General features: G+C 41.7%; 2 protein-coding genes across 2 annotated transcripts in view; both read right to left on the bottom strand.

Moving 5' to 3' along the window:
- Positions 1–8579, bottom strand: part of LOC119720669 (protein PRRC2C-like) — a 45610-nt gene extending 37031 nt beyond the window's left edge. Inside the window, 2 exon segments of the mRNA XM_038190459.1 lie at positions 1293–1460; positions 8422–8579. Of these exon segments, the coding sequence (XP_038046387.1) occupies positions 1293–1404 (112 nt within the window). The 5' untranslated portion in view covers positions 1405–1460; positions 8422–8579.
- Positions 8580–13005: 4426 nt separating this feature from the next.
- Positions 13006–14025, bottom strand: LOC119720366 (neuromedin-U receptor 2-like). The gene has a single exon (XM_038190021.1). It carries the CDS (start codon positions 14023–14025, stop codon positions 13006–13008), a length of 1020 nt encoding a protein of 339 aa, XP_038045949.1.
- Between the last annotated feature and the right edge of the window lie 1610 nt (positions 14026–15635).

Here is a 15635-nt window from a genome sequence, read left to right as displayed (position 1 = left end):
CGGTGGCGTTAGCAGAACTTCAAAGGCCTTTGTGGTATTGCAGCTGCCGAAGTATCAGGTTTTCTAGTCGAGCTCGACAATTGTGTTCAATCTGTCAACGGTAATTGACAATGCAGACATGAAACTGGATGCCTGAAACCACAAAGAATGGAATCAAACATGTCAAAGAGGTTGCTTGTCTTTCTGTTTGAAAGGCTTTTGCGAAGATTCTGAACACTAAGGAAGAATACCGCGGTATTGAAATTCCATACTGAGTTCACCGGTGTTTCGGTATTCATGAATCATTAGTCGGTGTTAGTCGGTTATTAAAAAAAAACGTGACTATCCGGTAATACCGAAATACCGTCCAAGCCTATTTAGGTCCCAAGTCTTTGTTATGCTTTGTTTTCCATTACCGATAATAAACAAGGTACCTGTTACAATAAGGTAATTTGTAAAGTCCCAAGGACCTTGGTTTTAAATTTGTTCCACTGTACAGTGCCATTTAGACAATGCAACATTTTTTATCAACTTTTTTATTACATTTACTCAGAATGGCAATGATGTCATGATTTAACAACATCAAATTTAAAAAAATTATTACCAGAATTTATCAGAAATTTAACTTGCACCTACACATAACACACAATTTGCCTATTTGAAACACATGAAACATGTGGGCTGTCACACAGTACCATACACAAGCACGTGGCCACGGTCGGCCACTGCCCACACGCACGCTTGCAAAATGCCGAGTACAAAATATGTTGGTAACCCCGGAACGTCGGACAGCCAATTTTGCGAGCCCTGAGCCACTTCAGGTAAAGCAGCCATGTACATTATTAGGATTTGGCCTTCTGTTTGGGGCAATACAAAAAGTCCTTAATTGGGCAACTAAAATTGAAATTCGGGCAACCAGATTTTAAGCACCCCTGCCCAAAGGGCAACTACATTTTAAAAAATTTGCGAGGCCTGACACTGTGCCCTTGCACATCCGCCCTGAAAACAGACTTATTCCTGGGGCCCACATGATCGAACGTGATAGGGGGTGGGAAACCAGTCTACCCTGCAAGAACTGCATCATTGTCGGGCTGCAAACAATTCAAAACTCGTAGAGTAATTGTTCATTCATTACTGAACAATTAAATATTTAAAAACAAGATGTATTTTTTTCGGGGTGGAACTCAAAGAATTGAAAAGGGGCAGGGCAACTTTGAAGTTAAACACATGATGTTACAATTTGCATTGAATTTTGCGTGAAAAAAAGGACCAGCCTTTATAAAATATTCAACCGTTCGGAACTTTGGACTCACTTGTTGTCTTCTGGGGTTCTACACTCTTTCCTTTGTACGTATCATAGAGGTTGAGGGACGAGTACTTTTGCTTGCCATCCTTCCCTTTGCTTGTTACCGACCTGTCAGACATTCTGCTGCGTGTGTCATTGGGCTACAGCAGCTACCCAAGGAACAAGCAAGTTGCCCCTGCGGGAAAAAAACAAACTGCATATGAAAATCCACCTATAGTATTTAGTAAATGACACTAGGGAGTTGGGGTTAATGAAATCTGCTCTAACCCTCCTATGCAAACATACGTTCTGCGCCAAGTTGTCCTTTCGGTCAAAATCAAGTGACTGTTTTCTACAGTCAAGAGTGCCCAGCCAACAAAAATGCGGCCTGATTTATCAGAACTTAAAAAATAAAAATTTGTACTTCCAATGAAACTACATCTTTTGGAAAAAAGAAGATAATTTGGCATGAATTAATTTCAATGACAATTGTAAACACGCTAACGCGACGACAGGAACAACGGTCTTTCCGTCCAAAATGCATCCGGCACCACGCGAAAACTGTCCTGCCGCGCCGCAACTATCGCCTTAGCTGCAATTCTCTGAAATTTAGACAAATTTCTATTTCGTTCATTCCATTTTTGAGTTATTTCCTGAAATCGGTGAGCTTGCTTTATGTGAAAAATCAATCTCAAGTAAGTGCTTTCAGTTCCTGAAGTTACTGAAATGATGTTCTTATTTTCATGAAAATCATTCTGCCTCAAACTCGGCATGCGGGTTCATTTACCCATGGGATTCCATTTTTTGCCAAAATTAGGACTTCCCCGTGGTTCCTTCTGGTGTAATTTGTCTCTTAATTTGGGGCACGAAGCGTCGGTTCTGTCATCTGACGCGAGTATCGAAAGTCGTTTCAATATGGCGGATCATCAACAACACAGGTTTTCAGTACTTTGGCTACATGTACGTCATGTGCCCGCATGCTCTCAACTAGCCAAGACCCAGATGTACATGTTAGCTCTATACAGGAGTTTCGACATCCACGCCACGCAAACGCGTTTACGTCATGAAACGTCACGGCGACAAACAATCCCCAGCAGCTGTGTCATGGAACACATTAGAAGCACTTCACTTCATCACACGCGATACAATGCCACTGAAGGTTCCAAAATTCACGATACTGCACAAAACAGCTACATGTACCTGTGTCGCCCGCGATAATGAATTGTATTCATCTGCCCAGAAGCGATTTAACCGTCGTAGTCGCACCTCGTGTCTCCAGTAGAGAATACGTGGGCAGAAGAACTAGCCATAGTACTGAAAACTTGTACAGTTGATGTTCTGCCATATTGTAACAATTCGCAATGCTCGCGATACGTGGGCACAAGAACTAGCCATAGCACTGAAAACTTGTACAGTTGATGTTCTGCCATATTGTAACAATTCGCAATGCTCGCGATACGTGGGCACAAGAACTAGCCATAGCACTGAAAACTTGTACAGTTGATGTTCTGCCATATTGTAACAATTCGCAATGCTCGCGATCGATGAAAGAACCGCTTCGTGTCTCAAATTAAGAGACAAATTACACCAGAAGGCACCCCGGAAAGTCCTAATTTTGGCGAAAAATGGAATCGCATGGGTACATGTAAGTGCACCTACATGTACATTTCTTTTTTGTAAGAAAAGTGCATTTTCTTTCTACCGCCAGATCTCGCACTGGGGAAAATTAACCCTAACCCTCTAGGCCCTTGTTGCTAACAACCATCCTCAATCCTCCAAAATCCTTCAAAATTCTCCAAAATTTTGCAAAATTTTGCAACTCCGCCTCAATTTTTCAAAATTGTCAGACAGTCCTGCCTCAAAATGCATTCATCCTCAATCCTCCAAAATCCTCCTCATCCCAAAACTTTGCACTCGTGTTTAAATGAAGGATAACCAACGCCAAATCCTTCAAAATCATCAGACAGTCCTGCCTCAAAATGCATTCATCCTCAATCCTCCAAAATCCTCTTGTGCTTCAATCACCATTCATCCTCAATCCTCCAAAATCCTCATGTGCTTCAATCACCATTCATCCTCAATCCTCCAGAATCCTCATTTGATTCAATCACCATTCATCCTCAATCCTCTAGAATCCTCCAAAACCGCCAGGAGGATTTTGGAGGAGTGAGTGGGTTAGGGTTAAGCTTTTAAAAGAAGGCTGACGTGATATAAATCGGGCAAAAAGGGTCAGCCGTCGATTGGGTGTGCCCAATACAAGATCAGGCATATTGTAATGATAATGATATTGTTAAACGTATCATGCTTATTCAGAGCAATAAAACAACCACGAGATGTCACTTTTAAATTGGGAATTGATAATTCCAATGGCCTGTATCAATGTCAAATTTGTCATAGCCTATCTTTCGAGTTGAGATTACACAGTGTTTTTAGATCAAATTTGCTGAACAAAAATTAAAAAACCTGTGTGTTTCTAGGGTCTGCCTTTCACGGCAAAATACCCGGCAGAAGGGTCTACGGACTTTGAAACTTCAAAGAGCTGTAAGTTGTTACAGAAACAATGCATCAGCATACGGTTTGCACCATTGAATTTCTCTGGTTACAAGCTTTAATTTGATGTATAATTTGATGGATCTTTTGAAAATTATAATTTTTGGGTATTATACCAAAAGTTGGAAGTTTTACTAGGCCTAAGTTTTAGAATTTTTTGGGTTGTCGTGACACTTGATGCGAACCGTCACTGACCCCTGCTTGCAGTAATGTTATTTCATTATCGGTTCCAGCATTTTCTAAACATGGGGCAGGGTTTGCCCATAACTTTTTTTTTTGACTATCCAGTCGGACCAGTTGGCTAGAATTTTGAATGGTCCGCCAGGTTTTTGACTGGTCTGTCTTAGGCCATGTTCAGACACCGTGTTAGCTAAAACGGTAAAAGTTAAAACGATCGCTCACCACGGGAGGCCCGTCGTAAAAATAAAACTTCCGAGCATCCAGACATCGTTTTAACCCTTACCCTACTTGACCCTCCAATGCATGCCAATTGTGCCTCAAGAAAATCTCCTATGTTTTTTGCATGGCCCTCCAATATCTGCCATGTCATTTCAAGGGTAACTGGACAGGCACTCCAATACATGCCACAGAGAACAATGAGAGTCCTCTGATAACAAAGTGAGTGCCCCCAGCTGGTCAGTATCAGGCACCCTCCAGGGCCTCCAACTCCTGCCAATTGGAGCCTTCACTGCTAAGACTTGTTATCTGCCAAATAACTGCAGCTGGAGGGCATTGGCATAACCAACTGACATGCAGTAAACTACCCTCAGAGAGTAAGGGTTAAATATTGAAAGTTCAACTCGAAGCAGTTTATCTCAGTTTCTAAGGTCACGTAGAACATCCGCCTCGGCAAAAAACGCGCGCTAAAAGGAGCCTTCACTCTTCCATGTTTACAGTTAGCTACACATGGTCCGAGCCCCTCACCGTGTGATGTGTGTTGCTACGCCGTGTTTGACATCGCAGCCTCGGCCGGTCATGTAGCGTGGCACGCCGGTAAACATGACGACAGTCACTAGTCCACCGCGGCAATTTCCCCATTTTTTGCAAGTATCGTACATCGGCTTTACATATACACCATTTTGTGTTTACATTTTGGGGGCTATTTTCTGTACCTTTCGTGGTGCAAAAAGACATAAAAAATGTTCTGAAAAGTTGTTTGAAAACCAGTGTTCGAAACAAGACGTCATTGAACAGATTTTACTCAAGGTTTACCATGTTTACTGCATCAACTTGCCCGCACAACATGTCAGTCACGTGAAAATACACGTGATATTAACATTGCAATATTGACCAATCAACGCCAAGGTTTTCCTGGTAGTTGAATATATTAGTGTATTATGATAATTATGCTCCGGTTAGCGTTTGTTGCGTTGGCATCTAAACGTTTGTTATGCGAGTGAGCACGATGTGAAATTCGGACCATGTGGTCAATAACTTGCGAAAATTGGACTTGAAATTGGATTTTGTTTTTTTTAAACGATGTCTGGACGCTCGGTAGTTTTATTTTTACGACGGGCCTCCCGTGGTGAGCGACCGTTTTAACTTTTACCGTTTTAGCTAACACGGTGTCTAAACATGGCCTGCACAGACTCTTCAGTCTCTCGGTTTGTTTATTTTTCACTCCCGATTCCAGACTCTTCAGTCTTTTGCTTTTGTTTATTAATTTGCACATTTACTTTGTCTTAATTCTGTAATCACAATACGTGCATAGCATGCATAGAGCATTTTTGATCTGTGATGCCCTTGCCGATTTTTTCGGCTGGCCAGCCGGACCACTGGGCAAGGTGTTTCTTCTGGTCCGCCGGCAATTCAACTGGCATTTGGCCAGCGGACCACCGCTAAGGTCGAACCCTGTGGGGGATTACCTTTTTCAGGCCGCAACAGGTGACACTGAATCGTGACACTGATATTGCTGGCCCTAGGCATGCTAGGCTACTGTTCAAAAATGACAAAAAGACAATCAACGGAGTAATTGCAAAATACCCTGCCACGCGGAAATTACTCCCTAAAAATAAATGGCTACGCAGTTGGAAAATGTTGCAGAAATGTCCAAAGTACGTGTCGGGAAGTGGATACGCGGATACGACGGGGTGGATTTGAGCGGTGGAGGGTCTAAAGAGGGCGCTATTTCCCTGTAATAAGAAATGCGGCCAGCAGGGACAACGTGAATTGAATGGGGAGCAGGGGTTCAATAAATGTCTAAGTCCAAAGTAGGTGCCGGGAGTAGGGCCAATGATTTTCCGCGATCGCGGAAAACGGACGGAATCGCCGAATCTGCTTCTCGAAACGGAAAACGGAATTTGAATCTGAACAAAAAAACTTCTGCAATTTTATTCATAAAAAAACATTATTTCGTAAAATTTATCGAATACAAAACGAATTGTTCATGATTGATTGAACAGACGAGCCATATAGGCCCTAACAAATGAGCGGTGTTTATATCACGCTTTTGGTGGGACAAAAACGTTCAAGATCAGAGCAATAAATGTTACGAGATCATTTCCGTAGTACGCGTAAACTAGTCATGGGAGTGACAGTCCCGACATGCCCGACGCACGCCGTAGCTGTCGGCCAGCGCACGGGTGAAAATCATCACACTCACGACACGTTCTCGCGGGTCTCTTTTGCTCCATCGGCAGGTTTATTTTTCTCTGTGCAATCAATCAACCATTCGTATAACATCTAACTTTGGCTCTATTGAAATGCGTGTCGTGCTTAGGTCCAAAAATCTACCGTAAACTATCCTATTTTGCCGCTAAAGCTAACGTTAGCCCGAAAACAAAATGGCGGACAAGGATTTCGCTTTGGCCAGCTGATGTGTGTGACGTCATGGGATTGGCCTGTACGGCTATTGCATGTTTCTTGCGTGTGTGGCAGTGGTTGCATGCAGTATACGACTTGACTGTGGCAAAGTTAAACACTACGTCTGATCATCGATCGGCCGTTGATAAAATAGCAATCTTTTTGGGGGCAATTTTCCCGCGCTCCAACCAAACGACTATTTCATTATCGATTTGGAATTATTTTCTGTGTACATGGTATAATGTTTACACATGTAAAATGCCAATTTTTGTATTATATAAATGTGAAACGGAATTTTTCAGCCTGAAACGGAATTTCACTTTTCTGAAACGGAAAATCATTGACCCTACGGGAAGTGGATACGCAGTGGACTTTAGCGGAGGAAAATATTTTTGAGAACGAGGCATCCATGTTGGAAAATAACGAAGGCAGAGACAACGTGAGTTGAATGGGGAGCAGAGGGAAAATGTGTAAGTCCAAGTAGGTGCCGGTAAGTGGATACGCGGATACGGGGTGGTGCACGCATTTGGTTTTGGTTGAGCATTTAAGCGTGACTCCGTATCCGCGTATCTGGATACGAGGTGGGATAGGTGAGTGGCAAGGTATTCTGCAATTGTGCCCAATCAACTTTAGTTTAGGGTCATTAGAATTAAAAGACTGGTGGGAGAGAATGTTGGGCACAATTGCAGAATACCCCGCCACTCGATCTATTCACCTCGTAGCCAGCTACGAGGTCACGGTTGGTTGACCTCAATAAACATTCTCAGCGCTACTTGTATGTACTATGCGTCATGCTCCATTGCACTCGCACTTCGTAACCGCATAGCCGCCAACAGGGTAGTTGGTTTGGACTTACAATTTTTTTCAGCAACTCCCATTCCTTTTGTGTTGCTTCGTTCTCAAGCATATTCAAGGGGACTCCCACTCCGTATCCGCGTAGCCGCCAACAGGGTGGTTGGTTTGGACTTGAAATTTTTTTCAGCAACTCCCATTCCTTTTGTGTTGCTTCGTTCTCAAATAATAGACCCCCACTCAGTAGGCCTATCCGCGTAGCTGGCATGGACTTGAATTGTTTCTTTTCCAGTGATTCCAACCTCGTAGCCAGAAAATTTAGGGGTGTATTTCCGAGGGGCGGGGTATTCTGCAATTACTCCGAATGTCATGAATGTTGCATCCTGACGCCTCTTTTTACATCATAAAGGCCTATAGTATTATCTCAAAGAAGGTCAGCCATTGCAAAAATGTTCAAAAGAAATGAATCTGGGACTGACATGACTGAGAAACATTTTCAATTTTGTTAGAAAATGCACTCGACTCTGACTCTCCATCATGTCCATAGGCTTTGTACACAACCAAAGAAGTGGTGTCTAGATACTACATTCTTTCCGAAGACTGAACGCTAAAACACTTTTGGACCAAAAAGAAAGAGGGGCCCATATAACTACACATTCGCCTTTTTTCCGATGTCGATGGAGAAACGAAATTTGGAAATTACGTTCATGACGTTGGGCCTCCGACTCGGCCGGAGATTCACAAATGACGTTTGGATTAAAGAATTCTTTCAAATGCTGTTTTGTTGTAGCATTTGTGGAAATATTTTTCGGAAAATCCATCAAATGAAATAGAAAGAGTGTTTTCGTAACGCGTAACGACGAAAACTATGGCTTTCCTCTGTTGTTGTATTGATTCGTACCTCAGGAAAATGGAGGAACAAAAATTACATTGTCAATCCAAAACTCACTGAGTAACCATCCGAATTTGATGCAATATTTCACCTATGTAAGGTAACAAATATTAAAACTTACCCTTGCCTGCTCAGTTGGGAATAACTAAAGAGGTGGCAGCAACTGCTACTTTGTTGTTTTTCTCAGGGATGGCGAAGATTACAGCAGATAAATGCTAACTTCAAAGTCCCTAGCGAACGAAAATAGCAGCGTTCGCAATTTCAAGATGGCGTCGATATGCTAATATTGAATATGTAAATGAGCTTATACGCAGCGCGCGCCAGGCGCCGCCATATGAAAATCCGGCGCCGTTTTTATAGTAAAATCGAAACAAAACAAACTCCGGACTTTTTAATCAATTTTTCCTTTTTTATTTTCCATAAATTCCAAAAGCACAATCTCTGTTTTCTAATTGTCATGGCAGAAACAAACAATAGGCATCGAAAAAAAACCGAATAAGTTTGAAAACAAAAATAGGAATTTGGGCTTTTCCGGCCAACTCAAAGTAGTACTTCAAGTGATCGACAGGCGGAGCCTATTCTGTAAAATTATTTAAGGGAAACATTTCATTTTCACCTTAATTTCAGTGTTATCGTTTAAATGTGTAGAGGTCTGGCCCAATTATTACAAAAGCTTGTTGTTCAAAGCTGTGCTGTATGTTCAAAGGGACACTTTACACAAATTAACAATAAAACATGTAATGGACAGAATTTGGAATAAAAGGTTTGTTATAAAATTTAAACTCAAATCAAGCCCAGAGACTAAATGGAAACAATTATTCAACTGAATTTGATCGCCAGTAGTTTGCTCGTACTGGCAGTGCTCGTGAATTGTCGGACGCACCATTATCCATTTGCCCCCCCCCCCCACCGTTACTGGAAGGGTTCCCCTCTCTTAACTTTGTCTAAAGCCACCGTTTTGAATTTACCAACCTGGATAAAAATCTCGGTGAGACTCCGGTTCCCTACCCACCCAACTGCCTGTATTTGCAAACTTGGTCGAAATGCTGGTGACCCCGCTCCCTCCCCCCACCCCCGCCTCCATTGTTAGGCTTAAAAGAAAGAGAAGATCAAACTTGACTTTCAGGATTTGGGGGATATTGTCATTGTCTTTGTTGCCCGCTGACCTTTTTTGTTCGAGTAAAAACGGGCCAGCTGAGACTCAGATAATAATCATAATTATAAACCCCATCGCTACTCCCCCCCCCCCCCGATTATACGTGAAAGTCACTCACTCGACTCGCACGGCTCATGTTATTGAAAGAGCGCCACCATTCGAAACAAAAATTGCTGAGGGTTGACAACTTGACCAACATCACAATGCCATGTCGACGTGCTGTTGTTTTATTCAATCTCTTATCACTTTTAGTACAACATATTAAAACTGTCATTACAACCAAGCTTGATCAAATAATAAACTAAGCAATAAACTACGTAAGCATATATCATTACTGTGTTTAACACTATTTTATAACAAATAAAGCTATACTAGTGTATTTTAACAGATTGAGAATAGGTTTTTCTACAGAAAATCGTTCCATTTAACACGAGGCCCATTAAAATGCGTTTTTAAAGCGAATGTTCCCCGATATGAGCATTCGAACATCAAAAGGTATCGTTAGATTTCGTTATTTTGAGCAGTTTTTCGATATTTAAGTTCATTCAAAATTTACATTTACATTTACATTATTTTTTTTTTCAGGTTACATTTTGTTGCAACAATTACAAACAATAACATTAAATAGTCAGAAATACTCAAGAACATTTTAGACAAAACATACACAATATAATATTAACCAGCTCCCGCTAGATCACCCAAAAGAAACATGGTTTCTGTCGAGGGGCTCTCCAACTGATTAAATATAGTCGTTTCGTTCATACAATATCGTAATTGTTTATATTGGCCTAGACTGGTGAGGTTGATCAAGAATTCAATTTAATCATCGATTGGCAACAAAAATTCAAATTCTGTTCTGTGGTATGCGCTTTTTTATTCGTATTTGCCTAAATAAAGGAAACAAACCCACAACTATTTTGAACGTTGACCTATCGTTTTTACACACCTTTGTTAGCTTTTATTTTTGAAATGGCTATAAACAGAAATTTAGAAACATGAACAGTACCTGTTTACACAATATTCGTTAATCTCTAGCCAATAAAATAAACATTAAGAAATATCCTGCCTTGATTTCATATGACTCAAGAGACAGGCGTAGACACAAATGACAGAATAATGATACACTAATTATTCAAATCAAGACAATGATTATGGAGCAAGAATATCATTCAGAACAATAGTGAAAGAAATATATGTATACCAATACCTACTCCAATAATCCATATCACATCTAACTTGAACACAATCTAATTCACTCCCTACACGCAAGAATACTTCTTGTGCTTATAAACTAGTTCATTCCTAAAATATAATATACACATCCAACACTAATATAATTCAATGAGAGATACAGACAGCTAAAATTGCAGACATACGTCTGAGGTTTGACTAAAATGAACAAATCTATGAAGTATATATACATTATCCAAAGCCGTCATGTTTCAACAAAAATTACTTCATAAGTATACGTTTACCACACACGCATGCATCACACGATGTGGTTTAAGGTCCCGTGTAATATATTTATTTTAATGCAATCCTTGAAAGTGCCCCTTGTGTCTCATTTAACCCTAGTTTCATTTTTTACTTTTGCAATTTTCAAGGGTATTTTGGTGCCTTTTTGGCTTTTATGCTAAATGGAAATTTACATATTCAGGAGCAAAATGGTATGGTAATTTCAGGCAGAAACCTCAGTTGGGTGCGTTCGTTTAGCTCACCCGGATCGACTCGGGTAAAGGCAGACGCAACGTCGTCCCCAGTGCTTACTTTATTTCCAACCTAGTTTCCAATAGTAAACCCTGGATAGGAAACTTTCTTCCTGCATCCTGATTCGATACGGCAATTGGCTAGTATGGCCCCCCCCCCCCCCCAAAAAAAATAAGTCGGTCCCTGGTCAGCGCGCGCGTCGATTTTAATCATGCGCGTCGATCTTTTTTTCCGCAAAATGTTCCGCGGTAGCTCCAACAGCGCCCTCTATTTCCGCACCTCCTCAATTTTTTTTACCAAAGAGCACCAAGGAATGGGAAATTGCACCAAGGCAAATGATCGAAAGAACCAAGGCAAATTATGGAGGACACCAATGAACATGAGGACACCAAAAAAGCAAAATAGTACCTACCTTGTCTGTACAATCCCAGCTTAAAGAAAACATTTTTTTTGTCGTGTACTTGGTGTTGTTATTCACAACGTGCATTCACAAATTTGCTGACAGTCGAAAATGTAATTAATTTATCAACGAAATATTTGACTAGCAAAAAAAAAGTCCTCAGATTTCAAAATTTGTCGACAACAGTAAAATAATATAAAAGGCCCTCAATTTTACAAATTTGCCGACAACAATTTATGGATTTGCCGGCAGAAATTTTGAATGGGGGGGGGGGGGGCACACACACCCATGTTTGTTTTACATACGCTATGTGGACAATCCTTTGTTTTCGTGTAGTTAAGAAAACTCGGTACAAAAATAACTTTACTTAAACTGTAAAAACTCTTTCAACCCCAATTTTTTTTATTTCCATGAATGTTTCTCTTCATTCTGCGACAAATAACCCTAACCCGAAAATGCCTCTAAACCTGTTTTCCCGAAAGGGTGAAACGTTATGTGGACTAGGCTTAGTCCACATAACGTCAACACAACCTGCATAAATATGTGGACATCTTTTGTTCACAAGTCCACATAGTGACTGTAAGACAAACGTACGTTTGTTTGTGGTGTAAATCGAGGATTTTCTTTTGTTCCTCTTCCCTTTTCCTTTGTCCGTAACTTTTTTGCAACAGCTCTCATTGGTTTTGTACACGTTTTCTAATTTAGGTCGTCCTCGATTTGGTTCCTGTCCTCGATTCACCGACCACAAATTCGTATCCTTGTGGAGACCCACACACAATAGGGAACAAAACATTGTAAAGGTCTCCACAGGGCAATTTCTATAGATGAATAGGTCTCCACAAGGTTTTCACGAAATAGATATATGGGTTTTACTCAAAAACTAGGAATTTGTGGGTTGATCTGTCGCAAATGGAAGAGTTTTAGAAAAGGGATATTAATTCCAAATTTCAGCCAAGGAAACTAATTCTAGTTAAAATAAGAGCATTTTGAAATTTCACTTTCAAAATTGAACACTTTACTACACGAGAACAAAGAAATGTCTCCACAAGGATACACATTTGAGAATGTGTGATGATGTTGCACGTGTGTGTGCTCGATTTACACCATAAACAAACGCACACGCATACACCCCACCCCTCTAGCGACGGCCCTGCGCATGCGACCATCCCAGGGTCTGCTGTTGTGACAAAGTCAAACCGTTGAGAATGAGGTTGCACGGCCATGTTAAGAAAGCTAGGAAGTTAAGGAAGCGTTTAATAAGTTAAACGTTGCCGTAACGTTCGTAACGAGACCACAACTAGATTAACTGTGTTAGACGTATATAACATTGTCAAAACCGTATAAACGTTTTTTTCACTAAACACTTCAATCTTCGAATTTGACGTCGTTACATCCCGCGAACGTTCTTAAATGTCAGCACGCTTCCAAAACTATTGACGCGCTCAGAATGGTACCATCTCAATGTCAACTCTATTACGAGTGTGCTTATTAAAACAGCTGCAAAAAGCAATCTTCAGTGCTTTTCGAAATTTCTTGTACTTAAACTCATAGATTATGGGATTAATGACAGAGTTAAAATAATAGGCAAGACTGCATATTTCTATCGTGTTTCTATAGTTCTTTGAAGCACAGAACAGAAATGGACCAATGGTTGCTGGACGCAAACAGAGAAGATAAGCCACATGACATGGCGTCCATAGGATGATAAGAGCTCCTAAGACGATGGTAAGCATGCTGACTAGACGCTGTCTCGCAATCACAAGATCATAGGCTGCTCCTTTTACCTGCTGCAGGCTGAGAACTTGTGCTTGTCTTTTGAGAGTAGCTTGTATCTTGTAGTAGGCCAAACTCATCAATGCTATGGGCAGCAGGTAGCCCGAGAGAAATGAAAAAATGCTGAAAAGCACTGGAAGCATCTGATGAGGGTATGTTATATCTGAGCAAGCCTGATCGGGATCGTCGCTGGGTTGGATTGTAAACAAAAGAGGCAAGCAAAATACAAACGATATCATCCAGATCAGAGCAATCAGAGTTTTCATCCGTGTTGCCGTGAGTTTTCTTTCATACTGTAGTGGATGCACTATGGCGACATATCTCTCTAATGTTACCACACAGAGATTGTAAGCTGATGCATAGGACAACGCCCGCACTAAGAATTGGGATGCTAGAAATCGACAGAAAATTTGTCTTCCAACCAGGCTTACTGGAACGAAAGAATTCAGTGCACAGCTTTCTGTACTTAGCAGCTTAAAGAGAAATGCATGAAGACACACGAGCATATCAGCAACAGCCAAATTCACCAGCAGATAGTTGGACTTGTTGTGTAGGCATTTGGCACGTATGATGACGAAGCACACTAAGATGTTTCCTAAGACACCGATGACTCCTTCTGCTGCCATAATCTGGCAGACCCACTTGCCTTCAAATTGCTCCTCATTGTCATTTAACACAGTTGAATTCATGGCTGGTTTCTGTGGAGAGTTTGTGTCGGCCTATAGTTCAGCGTCTTTAATGTTTAATACTGTCCATGCAGCATAACTGCCGATTTACCATACTTGAATGGACGTATACATGATATGTATTCACACACACAATAGAAGAGAATAATGTGAATTGGTCCGGATGATGGAAGGATGAAGGACAATGGTGACAAATGTGTGTTTGAAAACGTTTGCAATTTGTGTTTGTCTGGTCCCCAATGGCCAGCCTAAAGCTAGTATCTTTTTTATCTTACCGACTCATTGGCTTACTGATTGACTCACTGCCTGTAACTGTAACTTGTGAGTTAGACTTCACGGTTAGCTATCTCGTCAGCGACTGTCACTTCTGATCACTGGTCTAGGGCCAGGTTCAGCTTGCCTATTTATAATAGGTATAATGCAACCTCGTCCTCAGCGTGTCGAGCTGTACGCGCCCACCACTACCTGCTATCTCACCCTAGTACTGGATCATTTGCATGTGCACAACTTTTGAACACGTATGCAAATGAGGAATAGTCTAGTGCCTGCCTGTACGTTACACTAGCATTTGTTTTTGTATATGTCTGGGGTAAAAACACATTCAATTCGTCGCGCTGTGAGTTACGAAAACATGATTGTTTTCGAAGTTAGAATGTTACAACCTTATCCCGCCAATATGCAGTATCACATTTCATATTAATATGAGCAAATTGGAAAGGAAAGGAATATTTTTGAGAAGGCGTGGACGTTATACAATGATCGTGAAAGCACGCAATGCACGTTGGAAATATAACAAACCAAGTGCACGATATACATCCATTACTAGCGGTATCGAATCAGGATACAGGAAGAAAGTTCCTATACAGGGCTTACTATTGGAAACGAGGTTGGAAATAAAGTAAGCACTGGGGACGAGGTTGGTTGGAAGACAGTTTACTTGGGCTCGGCCATTATTATAGTATTCATGCAACTCGAGTATTACTAGCTTTGCTTTCGAGAACCAGTTTTGAAAACACTGATGCGCGTGCTTGTAATTTGCATATATTTGCATATTAGATCACGCTTCAGATTGTTTTCGTTTTCTGTACTCTCGAGGTACTACGTGGTGCCAGTGGCGTCACCAGACTTTTCAGTCTGGGGCACAGGGGGGGGGGGGGGGGGGGCACCAGCATTTGATGGCGGGGCACTTAGGTGGATACCGATCGCCGTCCTGGGGGAGGGGTCTAAGGGGAGGGGGTGCCCCCCTCCCCTTTGGAAAATTTTTGCATACGGAGGATGGGCTAGATGCAAAATGGTGCCACATTTGATGCTAAATTCGATCTGAAGATATCTCCAGAAATTGCTATTTTCGAGGTAATGATTTTAACAACGCGCAGAATTTTTTTTTACCAACCCAAATCTCAGATGGGGGGCACTCGGGGGGGGGGGGGCACTAGGTTTTCCAGGGGGGGCACGTGCCCCCCCTGCCCCCCCCCCCCCCCCCTTGGCGACGCCACTGCGTGGTGCACGGGCGGTGCCGTAAGCCGTCTTCACACGTTACCCAGCCGCCGTGGGTTGTATAGCCTTTAGTCAAGTCCCACGCGCCTATACCCGGACCATCCGGACACGTAACG

This window comes from Patiria miniata, unplaced genomic scaffold (assembly GCF_015706575.1).
Source record: "Patiria miniata isolate m_02_andy unplaced genomic scaffold, ASM1570657v1 HiC_scaffold_9, whole genome shotgun sequence".
Lineage (NCBI taxonomy): Eukaryota > Metazoa > Echinodermata > Asteroidea > Valvatida > Asterinidae > Patiria > Patiria miniata.
This window is presented reverse-complemented; position numbering and strand designations above follow the sequence as displayed.